The following is a 26,488-nucleotide window of genomic DNA, read 5'->3' as shown; positions in this document are numbered from 1 at the left end:
CCAGATCGGTGGACGATAGCGCTGAATTACTCGCAGGCCTACCCCCACCAACTCTATCGCAGGAAGTTAGGGAAGACATCGACCAGGACCCGACAGTAGAGGAGGTAGAAGGGGCCATCCGGCACCTACAGTCCGGAATACCGGCAGACCCAAATGTGCTCCCCGCAGAGCTCTTTCAATTTGTGGCAACCAATACTGGAAATGTTTAACACTGCACTGCAGGATGGCTGCTTACCTGCTTACTGGAGACTTGTCACAATAGTAGTCAATCAATTAAAATATCTTAATTAGGTTTCATACGAAAAAAACATAAAAGCACAATATAAAATGCAGGATAAAATATGATACATTATGTACAAAACTCTATGGGGAAAGTCCCCGGTATAAGCATCTCAAACAATTAATTTTGTATGCACTTAATATATCTAGTTTCATGGTTCCTAAGACAGACTTAACACCTACTAAAGAAGACACTATAAATAGTATAGTAAAACCAAATAAACATGCACAATAGTAGTCATTCCAAAGAAGGGCAAACCCCTGGAGCTTTGCAGCTCCTATCCGCCCACCCCCCTACTTAGTTTTGAAACTAAAATGCAGGCAAAGGTATTAGCAAATCAGCTTGCTACTGTCACCTCCACTATTGTTCACCAAGACCAATCCGAATTTATGTCCCAGCTCAACACCAAACTGAACCTCGGATGCCTCTACGGGGTAATGCATGTTACAGCAGCAAACCCAAATGAAACCACAGCACTATTATCATTGGATGCTCGTATGGCATTCAATAGTATGGAAGGACCCTACCTTAAGGTAGTCCTGCCCAGGCTTTGCTTCAGCCCGAGCTTCTGCGCATGGGTCCACCTCCTCTATCGGGAACAAGGAGCTCGTGTACGTGTGAATGGGTAGATCTCCAAGCCATATCCACTGTGAAGCACACACCAGGGGTGTCCATTTTACCCCATAATATTCGCTGCATGGGTCAGAAGGTCCCTAGCTTCAGGGGCAAAGACGCTGGGGAGAATGGGAGGAGCGCATCTCGTTGTACATAGACGACATACTACTTTATGCAAGCAGATCTCGACAACCGTTCCACAGACTCATTACCGTACTCCGGCTATTCAGTACATACTTAGGGTAACAGATAAACTGGGACAAAAATCTAATTTATAACGTCTACGGAGCTCTTTTCCCACTTATAACTGATGGTGCAGCCCTGACACTTGTTGACAAATTCAAATATTTAGGTATATGGATCACGAAGTCAGCCGAGCAATTGCTCAATTTGAATATATATCCACAATTGACAAGACTACATGGTGACATTGCACACTGGTACCAACTACCCATCTCTCTTATGGGCAGGGCAGTGCTGTTCAAAATGATGGCCCTCCCATGCTTACTCTACTCTCTACAAAATACTCCATACAGGATACCTTTTTCAGGCTATTGAAGGGGAACAAAGTAACGGCTAGAAATGGGGGTGTCTAGTTGGCAGAGGTAGGCACCTTTGTCTAAATAGGGACCCTTGCTTCTAGTCAGGGTAAGGGGGATACACTCCTAAAATAACCCCTGCTCACCCCCTTGGTAACTTGCCACCTTGGCACAATAAGACAGGCTAATCTCAGAGGCTGTGTTTAAAGCATTTGTGAACACATACAGTAATACAGTGAAAACACTACAAGTGGGCACTACACCAGTTTATAAAAATAAGTAATCTTTATCTAAACCAAAACAAGACCAAACAACAAAAATCCACAATACAGTATTAAAAATAAGGCTTTCAAATGGTAAAAATTAATGCAGTTCAAGCAAATTGCAGATGCGACACTTTTCTCAAAAGTACCTTAGATGTGTCATGCAAAACAAACAAAATGGCCGCTAGGAAGGTGATGCATCGGTTCCTTATACGCAGGGAAGGTCATGTGTCGATTCCTTGCTTCGGGGGAGGTGATGCATTGGTTCCTTACTACAGCGCAGGGGAGATGATGCGTCGGTTTCTTACTGCAGGGGAGGTGATGCGTTGGTTTCTTACTGCATCCCCCAACGATGCGACAGTCTTGGCTCCTTGATGCGATGTGTCTATCCGGTATGATGCGTGATTTCGTGCAGCCGCACAGCAGGCTTGCGCCGGGATCAGTGCGGTGATCTCGGGCTTCGGAGATCATTGCACCCGATGCATCGTGCAGAGATTACTCGAGCCGTGGCAGGTACTGTGACGGTTTCTTTGGCGATGCGTCTGAAACAGGTGTGGTTGCGACACGCTTCTTTGATGCTGTGTCGATTTTCCAGCTCCCAGCGACAAACAGTCACTAGAGGTCCTAAACAGCAGCAGGCACCTCTTTGCAAGTTGTAATTCCCAGCTAGGGGAGCTAGTGGTGAAGTCTTTGTGTCCCTGAGACTTCAAAACAGGAGGCAAGCTCAGTTTCAAGCCCTTTGAGATCTTTTCTTCAAGCAGATGACAAAGCAAATAGCAAAGTCCTTTTACTACTTTCATTGGCAGCAAGCAGCCACTGCAAGCCAACCCCAGACAGCACAGCACAGGGGCAGTATTCCTCCTCAGCTTATCCAGCTCTTCTCTTTGGAAAAGGTTCCTCTTGATTTCCCAGAAGTGATCTACAAGTCTGGGGTCTGGGCCCCTCTTTTTATACACCAAAATCCTTTGTTCTCTTAAGGCAGAGAGTGCCTGTACCCAGCCAAAACCGGTTCTGTCCTCACTGATGCGGATTCCTGGCAGGAGGTGGAGACAGCATTGTTACAGGCAGGCCAGGCCCATGTAGGTGAAAGAAAATCTCTTCCACCCCTACTCTAAATGCAACCCAGGTCTATTCAGCCCAGCCCTGACTCAGACTTCTGGAGCCGCTTCCCCTCTCCATCCCCTATAATCCAAAAGCCAGACATAAAATACACAAACCTAGCAGAGGCACATTGGATGGTTAGGCAAGAAAATACCTACTTTCTAAAAGTGGTATTTTTAAACACAGAATGTAAAAATCACCCACACTAAAAGATGCACTTTAACATTCGGAGTTCAGCCATACTAAACTTTATTTTTCTACCTTGTTCCCAGGGCCAGTTGGGTTAATAAGATGTTATAAACGAACTCCCCATTCTGTCCCAAGGAAACAGGTAGCCTTGCAATAGTGAAAAACAAAATTGTCAGTATTTCACTATCAGGACACACCACACACACCAGGGCATGTTCTGCCCACAGGGATACCATAGGCCTACCTAAGGGGTGCCTAATATGTAGAAAAGGGAAAGTTTCTGGACTGGCAAGTGTACGCCAAGTCAACATGACAGTCCCAGACTACACACAGGCTCTGCAATGGCAAGCCAGTGTTACATTTTAAAGGCTGCTTCTGTGTGGGGCGCAATCAGGTGCTGCAGCCCTCTAGCGGCATGTGATTTACAGGCCCTGGGTACACACAGTGCACTATACTAGGGTCTGACAAGTAAACCAAATATGCCAATCATGGAATCACTAATCCATAACAATTCACAAAGGGAGCACTTGCACGTTGGCACTGAACAGCAGAGGCAAAGTTCCCAAAGCATCTTGACCAGCAAAACAGAGTCCAACACACAGCAAAAACACAGGAGGCAACAGCAAAAAATGGAAGGGAGACCCATGCCAATGGTGCCCGGTCTAACAGTAACCTACTATAGGAGGGAAGCAACTAATGAATAACCTCCTCGACCCTCTGGGTCTGTTAAGGGCAGCCTGGGAAGCGGATTTGGGATTGCTGGAAGAAAATGACTGGCAAGAAGCAATCCAAAGTCCCAGGGATTGCCATACGGGCAAGATTCAGACTTATCCAACTTAGAATCTTACATACATCATACTACCCCCGAACGCTACAACACAAAATAGTTAGATCTGACACAGAACAATGTGCTAGAGGATGCAGGGAAATTTGCAAGTGCCCCAAAATCCAGCGCTACTGGGTGGGGATGACCAGGTTGATGTCGGAAGTGCGGGGCATTCATATTCAACCAGAAGTATACTGGCACTTGCTGGGGGTCATGGGAGAGGATCAGTGGCCCACACACCCTAAAATCTGGCTCATGCTGGCATCGGGGGTGGCGAAACTAAATGTTGTACAGATGTAGGGGGTTTGGGACCCACCAAAGCTTTCTAGCTGGGGAAAGGACATGGACTGGTGTAGACTGGCAGAAAAAGTTGTATACAAAAGCAGGGGCTGCCCAAAGAAGTGGGAAAAGATCTGGAGCCCATGGGAGACATACAGTACCTAGCGAAGGAGGGGTGGGGGCACGTACGATCGGGAGAGATGGAGAACCAATCAAAGGATGGTATCATGCCTGATGTCAGTGACCCCTCTCAGTTATATGTAATATTGCTTGCACTGTAACTGAAGTTGCAAAGAACACAATTGTATGATGACTCCTACTTGCATGGATGAATCTATTTTTTGTTGAATAAAGAGTTTATCCTTCACCAGTGAATCAATTATACAAATTAAACGTGACCAAGCAATCTGCATTCTAAGCTTACACAGAACATGAACACGTTTGATGATATAGATTTAATATTGCTCACATTTGGTTTCCTACAGTCATACTAATCGTACCACTGTAACTTACCATCAAACCGAAGGCGTGGCCTTTCTAAAAACATTTGCCTCCATGTGATGTACAGGTTTGGTTTACTACAGTTTCTTCCCCAGATTTTCAAGCAGGCTAAACGCCAAATTTCAGGATCCCTAGTTATGAAGAAACATAATATTGTAGATCAAAAAATGACTGACTGCTATATTTAAAACAAGTGCAAAACATGTGTGATATAATTCCAGTTTACAAATTCGCAGAATATGTATCACAAAGCATGCAGTAATTTTGAGGGTAGGTAACATTTAAGCCCAAATGAAGATTCATATTCACATTCTTTCTTCACACGGCATCTTCTGTATGGCGTTCTTTGTCAGCAGCTCTTAGACCCCTTAGAGCAGGATCTGTCATTAGCCCTGCCTGTTGAGCTGATATTTTGTTGGCTTTGTTGGTAGGTATTGTTTGTAGTTTATGCAGTACCTGTGACAAATGATATTTATAACTCACTTGCCTGTGGGAATGGCTCCCCTGTTTTTGAGGAAATCCTTTATTCTCACCCTGCAGGAGAGTTGGGAATTGAGTAATGTAAGTTTGAATCACTTTGGAAAGCCCACTGTAGATCCTCTAGAGTTTCTGCTTCTAGATTTACCTTTTCTTTTAAACAGAGGCTTGGGTGTTGTTGCACAAGTTACTTACCTTCGGTAACGATATATCTGTAAGAAACAGTAGTTAGTATTAGATTCCTTACCTTAGAATATCCCCAGGCGTCAGAATGGATCCGGAAACTTTTGCGTAGCAGTACCACTGCGCGTCGGTAGGCGTCGTCTGCGGCTCCGCGTCCGTCGTCGTTGGCGCCGGGATGATGTCGCCGGAGTACTTAGACGCCGCCCTCGCGTGCCGACGTCAGTTCTTATACACAGCTTTTCCGCGCCAGAAACGCAGAGCCATGATAAAAACCAACACTGGTGCAATGAAGATAGGGCCCTGAAAGGGGATGACCTTAACCCTAGATATCGGTTCGCAGAACGTGGAGGATGGGTGGGGCGGTAAGGAATCTAATACTAACTACTGTTTCTTACAGATATATCGTTACCGAAGGTAAGTAACTGGTGCATCTGAAAGAAACAGGTTAGTATTAGATTCCTTACCTTAGAATAGATACCCCAGCAATACCAACCCCGGCGGTGGGTCTGCGAACCAATGATCACACCAGAAAGTTCTGGAGAACGGAGCGGCCGAAAAAGCCATCTCTCCGGACTTGGCTGTCCAGGCAGTAGTGTCTTGCGAACGTGTGCAGCGAGGCCCACGTAGCTGCCTGACAGATGTCCTGCAAGGGGACTCCACGACCCAGGGCAGTAGTAGCCGCCGTGGCCCGAGTGGAATGGGCACGTAGCCCCACAGGAGGCTCCTTTCTAGCCAGAGAGTAACAAGCCTTGATGCACAAGATTACTGTGGTAAATGATTCTGGAAACCACGTAGAGATAAGGTTGGTTTATTGTAGAAGAACAGCAGGAAGCAACCACGACACAAGCTGGCCAGGCACAAACTGTCGCTACCTAGAACGCTAGGAGGGAACAGAGCCAACTACATTCTGGAATTGAGAACACAGGTAAGGATAGTTGTACAGCATAGAAATAAAAGAAAGGTAATATACAACACATCTCTTCCCGTAGAATATAAAAGAAAATATGTCACATTAAAAAGGAAACTTAACGCATTTAGGAAACAGTCATGAAAAGGAAACTTGGCCAAAACTAAAGAGAGCTAGTTGTACAAAGAAAGCTAGTAATGTCAGCAAAGTAATTTAAGCACTCAACAATTCAGAATCACCAGTGAAACTAAGTATTGAAATGGACACACGTCACCCCTCTAAAGACTAATCACAACAGAAATCATTAAGATGTGCAGGAGGCCTACGGCACCTCTGAGGTCTGGAGGCAGACACAGGAGGGTTGGAATCGGGAATATGGTTGGGAGAAGAGAGTCCAGGATCAGGTGCATCCCCACCCCCATCACCCCGCACCAAAACATCCGGAGGAGTAGACACAACCGGAGCTGAAACCTGAGAGGGAATGAACAAAAACCCGGAAGATGTAGGATCCTGGGTAGGAACAGAGGAGGAAGGTGAGACAGAAACAGGACCAGTGTTAGCTTTCTGGTAGAGAGCGACTCTCCTTAAATTCCATTTTTCACCATTAGAGAGGACTACATATTGAGGATAGACCATCTTGACAAGAAAGGGACCACGGAATTTGGACAAACCACCTGAAAGACGACCGGACTTTATCTTGACGAGATCACGTTTAGCAAGCTTCCCTGAAACCTTACCAAAAGGCAAACACACTGAACTCTCACCAGAGGACTTAGGAACACTTTGGGCCTGTATAAAACGACCAGCAGAAACTCCTTTATTAGTAGATAGGTTCACAGAACTCCCACCAGGAGAATACTTAGTAGGCGGAACCACAGAACTTTTACCTGGAGGTCTTGGTACACTTGGTAGCTTATCTAAGGTTGATTGACAAATCATGTCCTTGAGCCAAGAAGGAATAAGTTTGGTATTGGGGACTCTACCCCTCATCATTTCAAAAGGGGACTTGGACTGAGAGGTATGAAGAGTGGTACAATACGCATATACCATCTCACGAACAAGAGAAGAGACAGAAGAACTGCTGGAGAGAGCCATCTGAATGGTGCCCTTCACCAATCTATTAAGGCGCTCACAAAGGCCATTGGCTTGGGGATTGTAGAGGGAAGTCCTATGGTGAGATATACCACAATCGGCTAAAAAGGCTTGCATGGTATGTGAGACCAACTGAGTGCCATTGTCAGTTATGATAACACTTGGAAAACCCTCTACAAAGAATAGGGACTTCAGGTGTTTGATGGTATTCTCCGTGGTAATATCCTTCATGAATTCTACGGATAACCATTTTGAATGGCAATCCACAATGACTGCGGCAAACCTCTGTGAAAGAGGTAACTCGGCCATTGGACCTATGAAATCCAAACAGATGGTATGCCACGGGATTTCAGGAAACTGCAACGTACCCATCTGGGACCCTACAGCGACTTTTAGTCTCTTTTCACCATCCTTACAGATATGACAGTCCTCAACCCAAGAAGACACCATAGAGTCCATACCGGGCCACCAGAAATTTAATTTGAGACGTTGTTGTGTCAGGGTTTGGCCAAGATGGCCCTCGTGTGCTAAAGAAATGAGTTTGGGTCTCAAATCAACAGGAGGTACGAACTTATCACCTCGCATCACAACATTGTCACTGCATACAGACAAATCATCAATAACTTTTAGGAAGGGCCGAACTGAAACATGGACACAACTCTCCCTGCGGGAACCAAGTTTTATCAGTTGGATGACTTCTTGTAAGACATTATCCCGAGACATGGCATCTACCCACTCAGAACGAGAGAAGGAACTTTCAGTTAGTAGAAGAATATCATCAATCCATGCAACATTCTCATCAAGGCCCTCCAGACTAAAGCCAACATCAGCACCAGAAGGAACAGCCAACCTAGACAGACAATCAGCCTGGAAGTTCCTCCAACCAGAGATGTGGGAAATGTCAAAGTGGTACTCCTGGAGTCTAGATGCCAACCTCGCCAACCTTGGAGAACCAAAAGTCCCCCCGCCAGGAGAAAGGATGCGGATAAGGGGTTTGTGATCCGTTTTGAGGTTGAAACGAATGCCCCATAAATAGGGTCGAAAATGGTGTACACCCCAGGCAGCAGCGAGAGCCTCTTTCTCTATGACAGAATAATTCTGTTCACATTTGGAAAGAGTGCGTGAAGCGAAAGCAACAGGCTTGTCACCATCTTTATGAGACTGCAGTAAAACAGCGCCTAGGCCATGAGCACTGGCATCCACCATGAGAGTTGAAGCCTTTGAGGTATCGAAGGGTGCCAGCACCTTCGCACTGCAAATTGCTTCTTTGATCTGCTTGAAACACTTTTCTAGTTCTGGGCCCCAAGTAAATTTGCAACCTTTCTTCATTAAAGCCCTCAGAGGTAAGGTCTTCTCTGAGAATCTCTCCACAAATTTGGAGTAGTATTCGATTAAACCCATGAATGACCGTAACTGGTCCTTGTCAGATGGGCAAGGGGCTAGGCGTATTGCATCAAGAAGATTCTTTTTAGGTTTTACTCCGTTGACTGAGATCTCATGTCCCAAGTACTCAATGTTCTGGACGAGAAACGAGCACTTCTCCTTACGTAAAGTAAGGCCAGTGTCCCAAATTCTGTGCAAAACATTTCTTAGCACAAGGTTGTGGTCTGCTACAGTGTTTCCAAAAACCAAGATATCATCTTGAAAGAATACCACGTTGTTTAGCCCCTTGAATACTTCACTGACCAGTCTCTGGAACACACTCGCTGCCGATATCAACCCAAAGGGAAGACGAGTAAATTGGAAGATCCCATCAGGGGTGATGAAGGCAGTGAGGCGCTTCGAAGACTCATGGAGCTTGACCTGATGGTAGGCACTCTTCAGGTCGAGCTTGGAAAAGTATCTGGCTCCCTGAAGAGTGGACACCATCTCTGCAATGTTGGGCAATGGGAATGTGTCTGCAACGACACACTTGTTCAGGGACCTGAGGTCCACACAAAATCTCAATTTTCCGTCTGATTTCTTTGAAATCACGACGGGCGAAACCCATTCTGATGCTTCTGTAGGCTCTATCACACCAGATTGAAGCATCTCCTCAATCAGGAGTCTGACTTCATCACGGATAGAGATGGGAATCCTCCGTACACGATGCTGCACAGGCAAACTACCCTTCTTTAGTTTAATAAGATGGGCATACCCCCGAAGTTCACCCAATTCCTCCTTGAACACAGATCCAAATTCAGAGAGGATAAATTCTATAGAGTCATCATCAACAACCATAATTTGATTCTTTGCTCTTGGGTTGATTACTATATATAGGTCATATTGATGTACCCAACCCAGAATGGGGGGTCCGTCAACTGAAACATAAACTTTCCCAAATATAGATCTTTTCTCAAAAACTATCTCAGTCTCGAAGAAACCAAGGATTTCAATCTTCTGACCACTGAACCCTTTAGGTGAAATGTCACTGTTGTGCAATTTTACCCTTTCCCAATAAGTGTCAAAGGTGGACTTTGGTATGATGGTATGTCGAGAACCAGTGTCAACCATCAGCAGCACCTCATGGGAATCGATCTTAAAAATGGCTTTGGGTCTGTTTTGTCTTGGATCATCACAGATTACATCAACTTCGTCAATAATCAGGAGTCTATCAGGTTCAGTTACAGAGTCATCAACGTAGTCATCAACGATGGCAACCCTCTGCCTAGGTTTCGTCTTGCACATTTTGGAGAAATGTCCAAGTTTGCCGCACTTCAAACATTCTTTGTTTGCGGCAAAACAAAACCTAGCTTCAGAAGAATGGCTACTACTGCCACACCTATTGCAAAATCTACTTGTTGGTTGTTTCTTCGCTGGAGGTCTGGGTCTGTTTTTTACTACTGCAACGTTGTCTCCGCAGCAATGTTCACACTCCGCCATAGTACCTTTGTCGGAAACAACAGGGACCTCTTGATGAGGAGAAGACTTATGTGAGTCTAGGACTTTCATGCATTTGCTGGACTCTTCAATTACTTTAGCCAAGTCAATAGCATCTTTCAAGGTCGGGTTCTTAGCAGCCCATAACCTCTCCTGAATCTTTCTGCTTGAGCACTGTACTACCAGTTGATCTCTAATAAGTTCGTCGTTCATTGCTCCGAACTTGCACTTTATAGATAACTCTCTAAGTCTAGCTACAAAGTCATCTATTGTTTCTGAGTCTTTTTGGCGTTGTGTGTAGAATTTATAGCGGTTCATTATCAGGTTCTCTTCTTTGGCAAATCTGATCTCGAGACGATCAACCGCTTCCTTAAATTCATCAATATCTTGTGGATTAGCTCCTAGTGTGATCGGTAAGAATCTGAAGATTCTCTGCCCTTCTTTGCCAAGAGTGCTTAAAAGGATAGCCTTTTTCCTTTTTGGTGAAAATTCCTGTCCGTCTAGCGCTTCAAGATAATTATCGAACATTATATACCAGTCTTCCCATGGTATCTCAGGAACACCAGGTTCGGGTAAAAACTGAGGAGGTAATGTGACTACGAATTGTTGTGCCATTTAATTGTGTATTAAAGTCAAAATAAGATAAAATGATTAAATTAGCACAACCAGGTTATAAATGTAATTAAATTATAAGCATACCTCTGTTGCATGGAGACTGGTAAAATTCTGCAATTCGATGTCTTAGCGCTGACAGTTGTGACAGAAATGATAAGGAAAGGGTTTCTGTGATAAAAATCGCGTTTAAACTAGTTAAGATGTCCTTCACCTTTATTTATCGAAATTGAGGCTTGGCAGGCAAACAAAAGGAGCTAAGATGGCCGCCGCTAGCGAAAACGAGGCTTGGAATCCGCTTATCTAGTCTTGAAATGTAAGTTTTCGTTTTGATGGAGTTAAGATGGCCGCCGCTAGTGAAAACGAGGCTTGGAATCCGCCTATCGAGTCTGGAACGCAAGTTCTAGCTTTGACGGAGCTTGCCGATGTGTTGTCTCCTAGGCAACAAGCTCCAATAGCAGGGAGACGGTGACGTCAGGTCCACTGCCGTTACTGGGGTTAGCTTTGCGCTCGAGTTTTTTAAAAGTACTTACAAGTACACCACAGGAGCATCTTTAGCCGGATTTGAGGGGCACCTCCTGGAATTAGACGGAGTCCACACGCAGCAGGTTCGTTTCTCGTCGTGGATGTTCCGCTGTGTTCCGCTGCGTTAACAGGAACGATGTCTTCAATATTTTAAGTACCAACTCGGAATCTGTTGAAGCTTGCTGGCCAGCGTTCAAGACGTCGCCAAAAATTGTGGTAAATGATTCTGGAAACCACGTAGAGATAAGGTTGGTTTATTGTAGAAGAACAGCAGGAAGCAACCACGACACAAGCTGGCCAGGCACAAACTGTCGCTACCTAGAACGCTAGGAGGAAACAGAGCCAACTACATTCTGGAATTGAGAACACAGGTAAGGATAGTTGTACAGCATAGAAATAAAAGAAAGGTAATATACAACAATTACCTATCGAGAAATGGTCCGTTTGTGCACCGCCCGGCCCTTCTTAGCGCCCACGTAACCAACAAAGAGTTGGTCATCCACCCGGAACTGGCGTGTGCGATCCAGATCGAATGAGAGCGCATGTTTTGGGCCCAGACGGTGGAGGCTCTCTTCCTCTTTCGAGGGATGCGGAGGCGGAAAGAAGGTGGGCAAGGTGATGGACTGCCGGATGTGGAAGGCTGTGACTACCTTGGGCAGGAAAGAGGGTCGCGTCCGCAACACAACTTTATCCGGATGGACCGAAAGGAAAATGAGGTTTAGAAGAAAGGGCCTGGAGCTCACTCACTCTCCTGGCAGAGGTGATGGCAACCAGGAATGCAGTCTTAAAAATAAGGAGACGAAGAGGACAGTTATGAAGTGGCTCGAAGGGAGCGCACATCAGATAGGTCAGAACAAGGTTCAAGTCCCACTGAGGCATCACAAAAGGAACAGGAGGGAACATATGAGTGATGCCCTTCAAAAACCTATTAACAACAGGGGACTTGAACAAAGAGGGCTGATCAAGGAGCCTTAAGAAGGCGGAAATGGCAGAGAGGTAGCCCTTTAGAGTGCCCAGAGCAGAGCCCTGCTGGGCAAGAGATAGAAGAAAGAGGAGAACCTCTAAAAGAGGGGCAGAAAGGGGATCCACAGCCTTTGCTGTGCACCATGCCACAAATTTGTTCCACCTGTAGGCGTATACAGATTTTGTGGAGGGACGCCTGGGTGCCAGAATCACATTACAGACTTCAGGAGGCAAGTCAAATGGCCTCAACTGCCGCCGCTCAATCTCCACGCATGTAAGTGGAGACTGGACAGGTTCAGGTGGAGGACCGTCCCCTGCGACAGAAGGTCCTCCTGCAGGGGCATACGAATCGGGGGATCGAAAGACATGCTGAGTAGCTTGGGATATCAGAACCTCCGTGCCCAGTCCGGAGCCACAAGGATGACTTGGGCCCGGTCGTGCTTGATCTTCTTCAGCACTCTGGGCATAAGTGGTATAGGCGGAAAGGCGTACAACAGACCGCAACTCCACTCGTGACGAAAAGCGTCTCCGAGCAAGTGCCGCCTTGGAAATTCCAACACGCAGAACTGATGACATTGCGCGTTCTCTTCTGTGGCGAATAGATCTAACAAAGGCTTCCCCACTGCTGAAAGAGGTATTGCGCCACGTCCGAGTTCAGACGCCATTCGTGATCCATCATGCACAGACGGCTGAGTTTGTCCGCCCTGGCGTTCAGGGAACCTGCCAGGTGTTGAACCACCAGGGTCACGCCCTGATGTTGCAGCCACTGCCAGAGGCGCAGAGCCTCTTGGCATAGGGTCTCGATCCCACCCCGCCCGGTTTGTTGCAGTACCACATGGCGGTGGTGTTGTCCGTGAACACCTGCACTACACTCCCCCGGACAGAGGGGAGGAATGCCTTCAGTACAAGCCGAATCGCCCGCAGCTCCAGAAGGTTGATGGGGAGCTGGGACTCCGCCGGAGACCAGAGGCCTCTGATCTCCGCATCTCCCATGTGGCCCCCCCAGCCCTGGAGGGACGCGTCCGTCACAACTACGTGCTCCAGTTGGGGTAGGGAGAGGGATCTGCCGCTGACCCAATCGCTGTCCATGAGCCACCACTGCAACTGTCTTGCAGTGCCCTCCGTGAACAAGACATGGTCGGACAAGTTGCCCTGATGCTGGCGTGATGCACCAGAAGGATGCAGGGGGCCATCAGCCCCAGAAGCCGCAGCGTCAACCGGACCGAGACTCTGGATAACGGCTGAAAGATCGGAATCAGAGCCTGAATATCCCGAACCCGCTGTTCGGGGGGATAAACCCGAAACTGCGCAGAGTCTAGACCCGCTCCGATGAAGAGGAGCTTCTGAGAGGGACACAGGTGTGACTTCGGCACATTGATGGAGAACCCCAGCAGGTGCAGGAGGTCGGCCGTAGTCTGGAGGTGGCTGAGGACTGTCTGGGGCGAGCCCGCCTTCAACAACCAGTCGTCGAGGTAGGGGAAGACTGAAACCCCTAACCTGCGCAGATGAGCTGCGACCACCGCCATCACTTTCGTGAACACCCGTGGGGCGCTGGTAAGGCTGAAGGGGAGCACTGTAAAATGAAAGTGCTCGTGGCCTACCGTGAACCGCAGGTAGCGCTGATGGGCCTGCAGGACGGGGATGTGGAAATAAGTGTCCTGCAAGTCCAACGCTACCATCCAGTCTCCCGGGTCCAGGGCAGCTAAGACCGGAGCCAGTGTCAGCATCTTGAACCTCTCCTTCCGGAGTAAGCCGTTGACGTTCCGCAGGTCCAAGATAGGGCGTAGGCCCCCTTTGCCCTTCTTGGGTACCAGAAAGAAGTGGGATTAACAACCACACCCTACTTCTGGCTGAGGAACACGCTCAATGGCCCCCTTGGCCAAGAGGGCCGTAACTTCCTCTTGCAGAAGATTCAAGTGATCCCCCGACACGCGGTGGTACTGCGGTGGCATGGGTGGAGGGGTCGCCTCGAAGGGGAGGGAGTAGCCCCTTCGGACGATTTGCAGCACCCACCTGTCCGATGTGATGTCGCGCCAGTGGAGGAGGTGATGGCGAACCCTGCCCCCCACTGGCGTCACGTGGGCCTGAAAGCTCGGACTAAGAGGGCTTTGAGGCGGATGCTGCGGGGGTGGATGTGGACTGGCCTCGCCGTTGTCCCCGGGCACCGCCACGGCTGTTACCACGTCCGCCACCGCGCTGGATGTTAGTCTGTGGCCCGTGGCTGGCAGGACGTGTGGGTGCGCCCCTTCCTTGGCCAAGAAAGTGGCGAAAGGCAGCAGTTTGCTGGCGCGGGCCGCCAGGCCCAAGGACTTGGCCGTAGCCCTGGAGTCCTTAAAGCGCTCAAGCGCACTGTCTTCCTTGTCGCAAAAAAGGCGACGGCCATCAAACGGCATGTCCATAAGGGTGTTTGGACATCAGCCAAAAAGTTGGCGGACCTCCACCGTCATTGCCATCGCTCTGCCCAGCGAGTCCGTTGTATCCAGCCCACATCGGATGGAATACCGTGCCGCATCTCGACCCTCCGCAAGGGCTTGGGCGAGTTTAGTCCGGGCCTCCACCGGACATTGTGGCAGCACGTCCGCGACCGTGTCCCACAGAGAGTGGGTGTAACGGCCCAAGAGGCACGCGGTGTTAACTGACCGCAACCCCAAACTCAGTGAGGAGAACATCTTCTTACCATACTGTTCGTACCTCTTGGATTCCCGATCGGGGGGAGCCGTCGGGAATGCGGTCTGGGAGTTAGAGGCCTGTATGGCCAGGCTCTCGGGAGTGGGGTGGGTGGACAGGAAGCAAGGGTCGCCCGGAGCCGGGCGGTGGCATCTGGCCACGTTCCTATCTACAAGGGGACCTGTAGCGGGCCTGGACCAGGTGCCCAGAAGAACGTCAGACAAGGCCTCATAAAACGGCAACAGAGGCTCCGAAGAGCTTGCTTGCGGTTTAAGGACCTCAGTGAGGAGGTTAGTCCTCACGGCCGCAACGGGAGTTTAAGGGATAAGGCCTTGGCCGCCCGCGTCAACACCACACTATAGGCAGCCCCTCCTCCGAAGCCACGGTAGGAGGGGAAACAAAACGAGTGTCTGGCGAAGTGTCCAAACCACTGGCATCCTCTAGCTCACTTGCCCAGTCCTGATAAGACTGGCACTCACGTGCCAGAGGGTCCTCAGACCCCTCCCAATCCGCCTCGCCACCCATCTCCTGGTACTCAGGGTAAAATGATGGGGCCGGATCATAGAAGAAAAATTATTTTCTCTTGACGTCGAATGCGGCGTCGAGCTACGCCGCTCCGGCTTCAGAACCGGGTCGAGGGGGGGGACCGGGAACGACGTCATCCATGGACGGCGCCGGAGGCGAAACCTAGGGGTCGGCGCCGGCGAGGTCGTAAGGTCGACCGGCGACGACCCGGATCCGGAACTGGATCTAGTGGGGCCCTGCGGCGCCGGGACCAAAGTCGCCGAAGGCGCCGGGGCCGAAGCACCCGGCCCGCTTGGGCTCCCAGTCGGGGGCAGCTTGGCCCGAAGGAGACGTGGAACCAGACGGAGGAGTGAGCGACCTCATGGCCGTGAGGAAGGAGTCGATCTCCTCCGGCGTCACGTTCTTCCCAGGGACCGGCGGGTATGGAGCAGGCCGCAAAGCCCGCGGCTCCGCCAGAGCCGAGTGGGCGGTGTCGCCCGAACCCCCGGCCGCGTCACACGAGCGTCGGGGGAGTCGGAAGAGCGATCACTCTTCTTCGACTTCTTGTGTCTCTTACCTGAGGACTTGGAGCTCGAGGAGTGGTGTCGACCCTCCGAGCCGTGATGACTCCGGCCCGAGACCGGTCCCTCGACCTCCTCTCAGACCGGGACCTCGAATGGCGCGGGCCGACTGCCGGAGCTCGAGGTGTTTGCGGGACCGCTCCCGCCTAGCATTCGACGTCAAGGCCCGGCAGTCGGGGCACGACTTGTCATCGTGGTCAGGCCCCAGGCAATGAAGACACCGGCAATGGGGGTCGGTAACCGACATCAGTCGGTTGCAGTCGACGCAGGGCTTGAACCCGGGCATTCCTACCGGCACCGTCGGAGTCGTTCGACTTCGAAGAAAAGATCAAAAATTATCGAAAAAGTTTTGCCAAAAATTGACTAAACTGGCGCGGAAAAAATAGGAACCGACGTCAGCGCGCGAGGGCAGCGTTAAAGTACTCCGGCGACGTCTGACGTCGTTTACGGATGCAGAGCCACAGACGACGCCTACCTACGCGCAAGGGTACTACTACGCAAAAGTTTCCGGATCCAGTCTGACGCCTGGGGATATTCTAAGCTAAGGAATCTAATACTAACTTGTTTCTTTCAGATGCTGTCGTTACTACCCAAGGCCTGGAAACTGGCTGGCCCTTGGCTGCTTCTGGACCTGTGCACCAAACATCTGCCTCCCCTGTCCTCTCTTTTCTTGAAGGCTTCCTCTTTTAAATGAATGCCTAAAAACGGGAAAGGGTTCCCTAACATCTGCAGTTTTATTCACCTCTATCTCCTCCACGGAGCTGTTATCCTGTGAGAAACTTATCAACGATACTAGATTGTACCCAAGGAGTAAAACAGGAGTTGCGCAGCAACACATCTCTTCATGACCGTCCCCATAGTCAGCTGCCTACTTGCTATGTTGGCAGCGTTGAACACCGACTTAAGGCATGAGTTGGCGAAGTTCTTTCCTCCCTCAATCTTGCTTTTCTCTCTTATCGCACACCTCCAAGAGGGGTGACCTGAGTTCCTCCATATCCTCACAGTATTGGTGACATTGTTGATTCAACAGGGTGTTGGAATTAGCAATTTGCCAGTGTGTAGCTCCAGCCCTTTCCATTTTCCTTCCTGGCTCGACATAGCCTTAAATATACTTGGGAACTTAAGTTGAGGCCCTGTATTTCTTTTCTATGTGGGGTGTGATTGCCTTTTCTGTCGCTGGTTTACAGAAAACCTTTCTGCCTCACTGACCAATACTGGGGAGCATGGGAAGATTCTGGTTATTCTTCTAGGCTACAGTTCTGTTTCAGAGAGAAAGCAGTTCATTTTTACCTCCATTTCCACACTGAAGGTTCCACCTCCTCCTTCACAGTTTGAGGGGCAGGATTCTATCTCCCCTTGATGTGATTCTTACTGGATTCCTCCCACAGCACTCTTCCTCCTCTTCCCCCACATCTGTGTCCTGCTTTTCTACAAGTGTTTCTTCCTGTTCTGTCGTTACAATGTCCTGTGTCGGTTTCCTAAACTCTACCAATCTTGGTTCCTCAAAGGACTTCTTCATTAAGTTCTCTATCTCAATCTCTAATGCCCTCTTCGTTCTTCCGGTACAAAAGGGGGTGGTGATGGACGTGGTTATATGCAAATCAGTCTGACCCTGTGCCTCATGGGAACAGTCCAGTCCGAACTGCCAAGCCATGTCTTCCCTGGACCGGAAACAAACTTCCGAGGACTGGTTTCTGGCATTACAGCCGTCTTCAGCCCGGCTTGCTTGAATCCAATGGCAAAGTGAGCAAGGGACTCACGTCTGAGCATACCCTGCACACTTATGGCGGCCAAAGCGGTACAAAAGGGGGTGGTGATGGACGGAGCATCTGAACCAATCAAACACTCCCACCCAGTCAAAAGATCTGGGTTTGATCCATCACCGTTCTTTAGCCCACTCTGCCACCCCAGTTCAGACATGACCCCCTTTTGTACCTCTTTTTTCTTCCAGCATTGCCGACTTCGAAGTCTTAGTTTCTCCATGAACGCTTTCCTTTGAGTGAACTAGTCCATCCTTCTCTCCCAGCACTCTATCTTCCTCGGAAGTGGAGGAGACGTCCTTCGGAGTATCCTTACTGTAATAGTGCTGTTGGTTAAGTATTGCTGGAAGAGTACAACCGTGTGTTGCATCAGGTTTTGGATATTTTTTCCTCAGAGAAATATGATGCTCAGGATGGACCAATACAAATTCGCCACCAATAAATTAGAGTACTTGGGCCACACCGTCTCCAGCTCAGGGATTAAACCTAAGTAGTTGCTCATCAGGGCCATCAAGGAAGCGAAGGCTCCCAATGATGGGATGCTTTACGCTCCGTTCTTGATCTCGCTGAGTACTATGGAAGGTGTGTCCCTTAATATGCACTAACAGTGGAACCTCTCAGGTCCCTATTGTGGAAAGGGGCAAAGTACATATAGTATCAGGACATAGAGGCTGGCTTCAAAGAGGTCAAAGTACTCACTGAGAAAGCTCCTGCTCTGAGTGCCTTTCAAGACGCAAGTCAGATGAGCTTAGGGGCCATCTTGAGTTAAAAGGTTGCGGGTAAGGAGAAAACAATAGCGTTTGCTTCAAGAGCTCTCAAACAGTGTGGAAAATAATATAGTTCCATTGAGCGGAGGCGTTAGGTTGTGTGTGGGCTGTTTACAAGTTTTAGATGTATGTGTGGGGTCGAAAATTTGTGTTACAAACAGACCAAAAACCCAGTGTGCATATTTTTTCAGCAGGAGCTAACAACAACTTGTCGGCAAGGTTAGCTAAACTAGTTTCCAAGCTACAAGAATTTGTGTTCGAGATCATGCATGTTTCTGGGGGGAAAACGTTCACATGGATTGTCTGTCACGCATGCCTATTCAGGAAGATGACTTTGTTGATGATGTGGTAAGTGTGGCATCTGTGGACGCAGTCAATGTGGACTACTGTGCAGGCATGGGTGAATCTGAATGGTTGGCAGTGTTTCAGGATGACAAAGTCTGGTGCAAGGCCTGAGTGTAGGTTGCTCAGCGATGGCCAGAAAGAAGAATACTGGTTGGAAAATTGAAAATATTTGGTCAACTGGCAGATGAACTGTCATTGGCTAATGGTTTACTCATGAGGGGGGATGTATATGTACTGCTTACTAAACTATGTGATTCCATCATTAATCCAGCACATCAAGGTCATCTGGGTGCTACCAAAACAATGTGAAAGTTAAACACCCATACTGGTGGCCTGTTATTTATGCCCAGGTCAGGTTTTTATTTGACAAGTGTCCTCAGTGTCTTATGTCCGATAATCACTGGAAAACACACAACGCTCCATACAACCTGTTCAGTATCCAGATTCTGAATCAGCGATTGAATTTTTGAAGCAAGTTTTCTGTGTTGAAGGTCCAACCAATACATCGTCAATGATAATGGGTCACACTTTACCTCCGATCGCATGTCTACATTTGTGCATTGTGCATTTACAGGTAGCATTGTATTCTCCTTCATCTTATGGATTAGTGGAAAGAGGCAATGGATTCATAAAGGAAGGGGTACAGACTGATAGCTGGAAATCTTGATGTGGGTATGTTTCTTAAGCAGAAAGTGATGTGTTACAATACTTCATCACATTGCACCACAGGTGTTCCTACATTTTCTTTGCTTAGAGGCAAGGAAGCTCACACTAATCTTTTTCCATAATGGTTGGAAGAACGTGCAGACTTGGTCACCATGCCTAAGGAAAAACTTACCTTTAAGGTCATGTTATCACAACATAAGATGGAGCATTTTTATAGAAAAAACAATGTGTCTTTTACAGTCATTTGTCGTAGGTGACTGGGTGCTTATAAGGAGTCCAATTAAAGTTACTGAAGGACAATCTATTCACTCAGCTACAGTCCAAACTGAAAGAGCTGGTAAGGCTTCTGTACTACTTGTGGGCAGGAGGGGGCGGAATAAACATCAATTAGTAAAATTAAACACCTCAGCAAGCTAACATTTTGAACAGGTCAAAAGCGCTTTTGAAATTAGACTGGGCAGCCTGGGTGGAAACAACATTGAATACCACAGGCAAGCAAATTAAATCAGTATTACCATGCACCCTAGATTTAGCCTTGAATTTACCATCCACTTCAGGTTCAGCCTCGGTGTCTGCTTCTGCCAATAGACGGCAGGTTAACGTCCGTGAAGTCAAAGTGCCTACCAAATGTAAAGAATTTGTAATGTTTGCTTTTTAGGGGGGAAGGTTATGTAGTATTGGTGTTAGTTATGCATTGCTGGGCACGCAGAAGCACTGTGCGCTCTTCATTATCTTGTGTCCTCACAAAAGATCCTCGCGGCACCTGGGCGGTGGTTGAGGGTTCCGGTTCAGTTCCTGCTTGGCTGGAGTCATGACCAGATGGTCCAGGCACGCCGTGGGTGACTTGAAGATAAACCTTATAAACAACTGTGGTCGTTGCCTGTGTCCTTCTTACTTCTACACTTACCAGTGAGTTTTTTTCTCCCGGTAGGATGGGAAATTCCTTGCACACCTTCGACTGCGTGTCTCCTCCGTACCAAGGGCTTAGCTTTTAGTGACTCCAGGGTATTGCTCAAAGACCCAAGCTTCGGCATCATGTGTGGTGTCTGACTGTTTTCTCCTTCAACAAATCAGGCATTTTGTAGAAATGTGGCATTGTGGAATTCAGGTCGCGATGGTGAGTCTTTTCGACCTCGTAAAACTCGTGTTCGACGTCTTGGTTTCCCCCTGAGCTTCTGGCAGCTCTACCTTATTGTTGTGGGAAAAAAGGATCACCTCTATCGACAGAGCATCCTCCTTCTGTTTCTCCATCTCCAACAAGCCAGCCATATCTGTACTTGCCCGATGTGCTAAAAGGGTCTTAGCCCTGTGAACCAGGGTCTTTGGTTTAAAATGCAAGCATGGGGCACAATCCTCTAACTTATGGTCTTCAGGCAGACAGAACATGCTGGGTGTTCATTCCTGAGGGTGAACTTTCAGTGGCAGTTAGGGGAAAACTTGAAGAATGTTGTTCATACTCTTAAATGTCATAGAGTAACCCCATGGATCCAACCAACCAAAAATCATTCCCCGAATGTCAATCCCTCCCACTAAACCCCTCACCCCTGAAAAACATCCTTTCATCATTGAGTGCCAATCTTAGTTCCCCGGACTTCTTTCCTTTGTGGACTTCGGAGCAACATCTGTCGAAGAAGTCAGGAGCTCTACGATGCACCACCGTACCTGACCGATGATCTAAGATTATGGGCATGCAACTGGGTGGGCAATTGTGGCATGACAGTCTTAGGGGCTCGACCTATGTCGACTTCCACTTACAAGCAAACAAATGTTTTGAGGAAAATAAATACCCTTTCTGACCCAACCACTACACGGCTGGATTGTCCAAAATATGTGAAAATAGACGAGATTTGGTGCTGCAAAAGTAAAGGAATTCTAGGGGGAGTACATGACCTGAAATAGAAGAGCAATTTGCCGGCTGAATGCCTCTAAGGCTTTTAAAATGTTGCAATATGTTTACATTTAAAGTTTTTTTCTTTTTGAGTGTTTTTTTCTTCATTACGAACAGGCTCAGGTTTTGAGTACCCTGGTATACTACCTGTACTAGGTCTATGGCTAAATGCCAGTTTGTACACTTATGTCAAAATCACAAAGTAGTTGCCACTGCCAGTTATGTTCTCTTCTAAACATTTAACATGCACACAGAATTTTTCTCAATGTATGAAGTTCAATTACATTAGATCAATACCTTGCACAAATGTAAAATCCTTTGCAGACCAGAGATAACTGCTCTAGTGACCGCAGATCCAGATCACTAGAAACCACCCATCGGAAAATGTACATGAGGACCTCCAGAGGAAGCGCTGTAAACAAGAGATTTTTTTCATAAATTAGCACAGAACACTGGATTAAAGAGTCTGCATTTCTGATTTTTGAAGGGATGATAGGAGCATGGTTTTCTAGTATAGAAAACAGAGGAAGACTTTCCTTAACTAACCTAATAAACGTAGGCCTCGCCACAAACAGTTCACATCAGTACAAAGTTAGTGCATGTCCCATAGGTTTTTAAACAAGCATTTACAATGCAACGGTTTCGCCTTTGGAGAAGTTAGAGCTATTGGCATTGTAAATGACAAAATTTGTATTTATGTAATGGTTTTGAAAACAGATAAATAAATGGCATTGTCATTTACATTGCCAATAGCTTAATCTCTCGCAAATGTGAGAACTATTGTACCCTACGGACGAGCTCAGCAGACAGCAATTACTACCACACACACCCAGAGCCACACACACACACACCCAGAGCCAGCCACACACACCCAGAGCCAGCCACACCCAGAGCCACACACACCCAGAGCCCCCCCCACACACACAACCAGAGCAGTCACATACACACACCCACTGGAGCAGTCGCACACACACACCCACTGGAGCAGTCACACACACACACACACACACACACACTCTCTGGAGCAGTCACACACACACACACACTCTCTGGAGCAGTCACACACACACACACACACACTCTGGAGCAGTCACATACACACACACACACACACACACTCTGGAGCAGTCACATACACACACACCCTGGAGCAGTCACATACACACACACACCCTGGAGCAGTCACATACACACACACACACCCTGGAGCAGTCACACACACACACACACACACACACACACCCAGGAGCAGTCACACACACACTCTGGAGCAGTCACATGCACGCACACACTGGAGCAGTTACACACGCACACACTCTGGAGCAGTCACATACACACACTGGAGCAGTCACACACACACACACACTCGGGATCAGTCACATACACACACACACACTGGAGCAGTCACACATGCACACATTCTGGAGCAGTCACATACACACACACACACATACACACACTGGAGCAGTCACATACACACACACACACACACACTGGAGCAGTCACATACACACACACACACACTGGAGCAGTCACACACACACACACACACACTGGAGCAGTCACACACACACACACACACACTGGAGCAGTCACACACACACACACACACACACACACACACTGGAGCAGTCACACACACACACACTCCGGAGCAGTCACACACACACACACACACACTCTGGAGCAGTCACATGCACACACACACTGGAGCAGTCACACACGCACACACTCTGGATCAGTCACATACACACACTGGAGCAGTCACACACACACACACACTCGGGACACACACACTGGAGCAGTCACACACGCACACATTCTGGAGCAGTCACACACACACACACATACACACTGGAGCAGTCACACACACACACACACACACACACACTGGAGCAGTCACACACACACACACACTGGAGCAGTCACACACACACACACTCCGGAGCAGTCACACACACACACACACACACACACACACACACACACACACACACTCCGGAGCAGTCACACACACACACACACACACACACACTCCGGAGCAGTCACATACACACACACACACACACACTGGAGCAGACAGAAACAGGGGGCTTGGAGAAGGTTCATGATGGATGGACTGAGGCATCAGGCAGTAGTTGGGGGGAATCTGTTAGTGAAGGTTGAAAGTGATCACTGCCGCATGTCTTGTGCCCGCCAGGTCGTCCACCAGCCTCTGCAGTGTGCATGTTGACGTGCATACATCTAGGAGCCTATATCGCTGCCGGACTGTGCCGTCTCCTCGGCACGCCGGTGGTGATGCTCCATGGTTGGCCTTTTCTGCTCAGTAAACAGGCTCCACAGGAGGGGGCCGGGGAGGTGTGTGGCTCGCTGCCGGCGTGTGCTTGTAATTGCCAAGCCTCCTGCCTGCCTGTCTGCCCTCCACCCCCCGGCGGCGCCTCGTCCTAAGCTTTGGGCTACGTTCAAGCCACGCTGGCAAAGTCTCAATGAAACAAGCACCACAACTCGCACACACGGTCCCCACGCCCAGCATCTCACATACCGACACAGCTTTCTTCTCCTCCCGCCGCTGCAGTAGGATTAAACAAGCAGAGGCAGCATGGCCGCTGGAGAGGGAGGGAGGGGTGGGGGCCCGGGGGAGCGGCAGAGCGTGACGGAGGAGGGCAGAGAGAAGGGGGGGGAGGCCAGCGGAGCCGAGCAGCTCCTGAAAGCAGCCACGCACAACATAACACGGAGACCACAGGCACAAAAACGGCAGCCACGCACGAAAACCGGAGCACAGGCACAAAGACGACAGCCACGCACGATAACCGGAGCATACATACCGGGCAAAGACGGAAGACGGAGACGACAGCCACGAGCCAAGCACGACATAACACGGAGACCACAGGCAACCAAATGACAAAAACATGGCTTGAAAAAGAAAAAGAAAAAAACACCGCCCACCGCCGCATGACGTAGGGAAAGGGGTGGGATGAGTAAAAATCGTGGGAACGCCCACGAATCTGCTCCGGCAATGACGGGCAGATCTGTCTTCCAATGGCTAGCTCCATTTATGGAGCTAGCCAATGGAAGACAGAGGCGGGAGAAAGCTCCATACTTCTAAACAAAGGTTTTCACCTGCGCGATACAGCTTGCGCCGTAAACGCCGGGCGAAACCCAATGAAAAGGAGCTTGGACATCTTCAAAGACAAGATTCTAAATAGGAATGGTGTTGGTGATCAACACATGCATGGAAAAAAAGCCAAAGATAATGGCTACATCATCGATAATCTAGATATAATGAAGGTCAAGTGATTTCTGATAATTTTGTATGAGTAGTTCTTCATAAACTTTCCAGATGTTTGAGCAGCTAACCACAAAATGCTGCTACATAATCAGATCATTTGTGCTGTGCCAGTGGCGGCCGGTAAGCTTAGGCAGGAGGGGAGCAGACGGGACACACACGCACACATACGCACTCACAGCCATGCATTAACACACACGCACAGAAACACATTCATTCACAACACTCATTACCAAACATTCATACAAATAGGCAAGCACCAAACAATTAAAAAAACACACACAAACTTACCTGCAGGTTCAGGAGGCTTGGGACTGCTGCCTTCCCTCATTGGCTGACTTAAGTCAAAGAGGGAAGGCAGCAGTCCCAACGTCATCACAGAGTGTGATGGGGTCAGTGAAACTGCTGACCCCACGCCACTCTGAGATTAAGTGTCACTGATTGACACTCAACCCTGAGCACTTCAGAGCTTAAAAATGAGGCGCCCATGTGTGAGGCGATCAGTGACGCTACCCATCGTCACTGAGGGGAGGGCCTCAGGGACCTTTGCTGAGCTGAGGAGGTCACGCCCACAAGAGCTGTTAATTCCTCAGCCCAGCAAAGTTCAGCTCAGGCAGCCCGGAGCCTGCTTATTTAGTGCATGCCTGGCTCCTGGCTCACTGGCGTAACGAAAAGTGAGGGGGCCTCCCTGCACGGTACTTAGGGGGGCCCGCTCCGGGCTCAATCAGGAGCTCTCCAGCCAGAGTGCAGTGCCGAGGGGGCCCCTTAGAGCTAGGGCCCCCCCCGCACCGCGTGGGCTGCGGGGACCTGTGTTACGCCCGGTCCTGGCTGCCTGACCTGAAAATGAACAGTGTCTGTCAGGCTGACTTTTGTGCAGCCTGACAGACCCTATTCATAAGGAGCAAAAGGTGGGGGTTATGGCCCTCAGAATCAAATGGACAGGCGGCGGCTGTGCTGTGCTTTGGCATTTGAAAAGCAGATCATACAAGTATTAGTTTAGTTAAAGTGTGTCTCTTCTGGTATTATGAGGAATTTCTGGATACATTAAAAGCTTGTGTGGGGAAGAGGATAGGACAGGTCTGTGATTGCTCTGCATGTATCAGCCTCTTAATGGAATGCATGGAGGACACATTAGCTCCTAGTGAGGTATATGTAGAAGAAATCTAGTGAATATTACTTTTGTTCCTGTGTATACATAAACTAATTTACATGTACATGGTGATGTGCATACAGTGGCCTTTTCAATCGACCAAATTCAAGTACATTAACATTATAAAATACAAGCAGCTGCTGAAACACTGACAGGGCGATAGAACATATGCATCCTGATTGACCCTTCTACAGGCCATACCAATTGTTCTTGGAGGGACGAACAGAAGTTAAAGCCAGTAATTAAGCCCTTTCCAAAGGAGATGTTCGAGATCTATTTATGAATAGGTTCAATGGGCTCCTCATGCGCTAGTGGAGGCCCATATTTAACCGCCAAGAAACAGGTTTCTTAAATCAGAGGATAGGTTCTAAATAGTCCTTTAAGAAACTCTTTAATTAGTCTATTGGACCAGAGCAACAGTTTCCCTATACATCTCCTGATACATGGAATTGCCAATAGATCGACCTTGACTGAACTATGAGAGAGACCTGAATGTGCCAAATGTAACAAGTATGTTTAGATGTGTTCCAGTGGAGATGAAAATGGATGTGTTCTATTTCTGGAGCACCACATACAGAAGAGTCTAGTATGCTTTAGCTAAAATGTTCCTGCAATCTTTTGAAATATTTAGATAGTTGCACATTGCACTGGGGAGCCAGACGG

The 26,488-nt window shown here is 48.4% G+C and overlaps 1 protein-coding gene across 4 annotated transcripts in view; it reads right to left on the bottom strand.

Annotated features, from left to right (window-relative positions):
* The window catches only part of FBXO9 (F-box protein 9), a 407,092-nt gene that overhangs the window by 206,180 nt on the left and 174,424 nt on the right, over window positions 1–26,488 (bottom strand). For all 4 annotated transcript variants that reach the window (XM_078647941.1, XM_078647942.1, XM_078647943.1 and 1 more), the window contains 2 exons: window positions 21,687–21,801; window positions 4,606–4,724 (listed from right to left, as the gene is read on the bottom strand). In XM_078647941.1, coding sequence (XP_078504067.1) covers window positions 4,606–4,724; window positions 21,687–21,801 — 234 coding nt within the window. The remainder of the gene's footprint in view (window positions 1–4,605; window positions 4,725–21,686; window positions 21,802–26,488) is intronic.

The sequence above is a fragment of the Lissotriton helveticus genome, chromosome 6, assembly GCF_964261635.1.
Source record: "Lissotriton helveticus chromosome 6, aLisHel1.1, whole genome shotgun sequence".
Taxonomy (NCBI): domain Eukaryota; kingdom Metazoa; phylum Chordata; class Amphibia; order Caudata; family Salamandridae; genus Lissotriton; species Lissotriton helveticus.
Note: the sequence above shows the minus strand (reverse complement) of the source record. Positions and strands in the feature narration are given on the sequence as shown.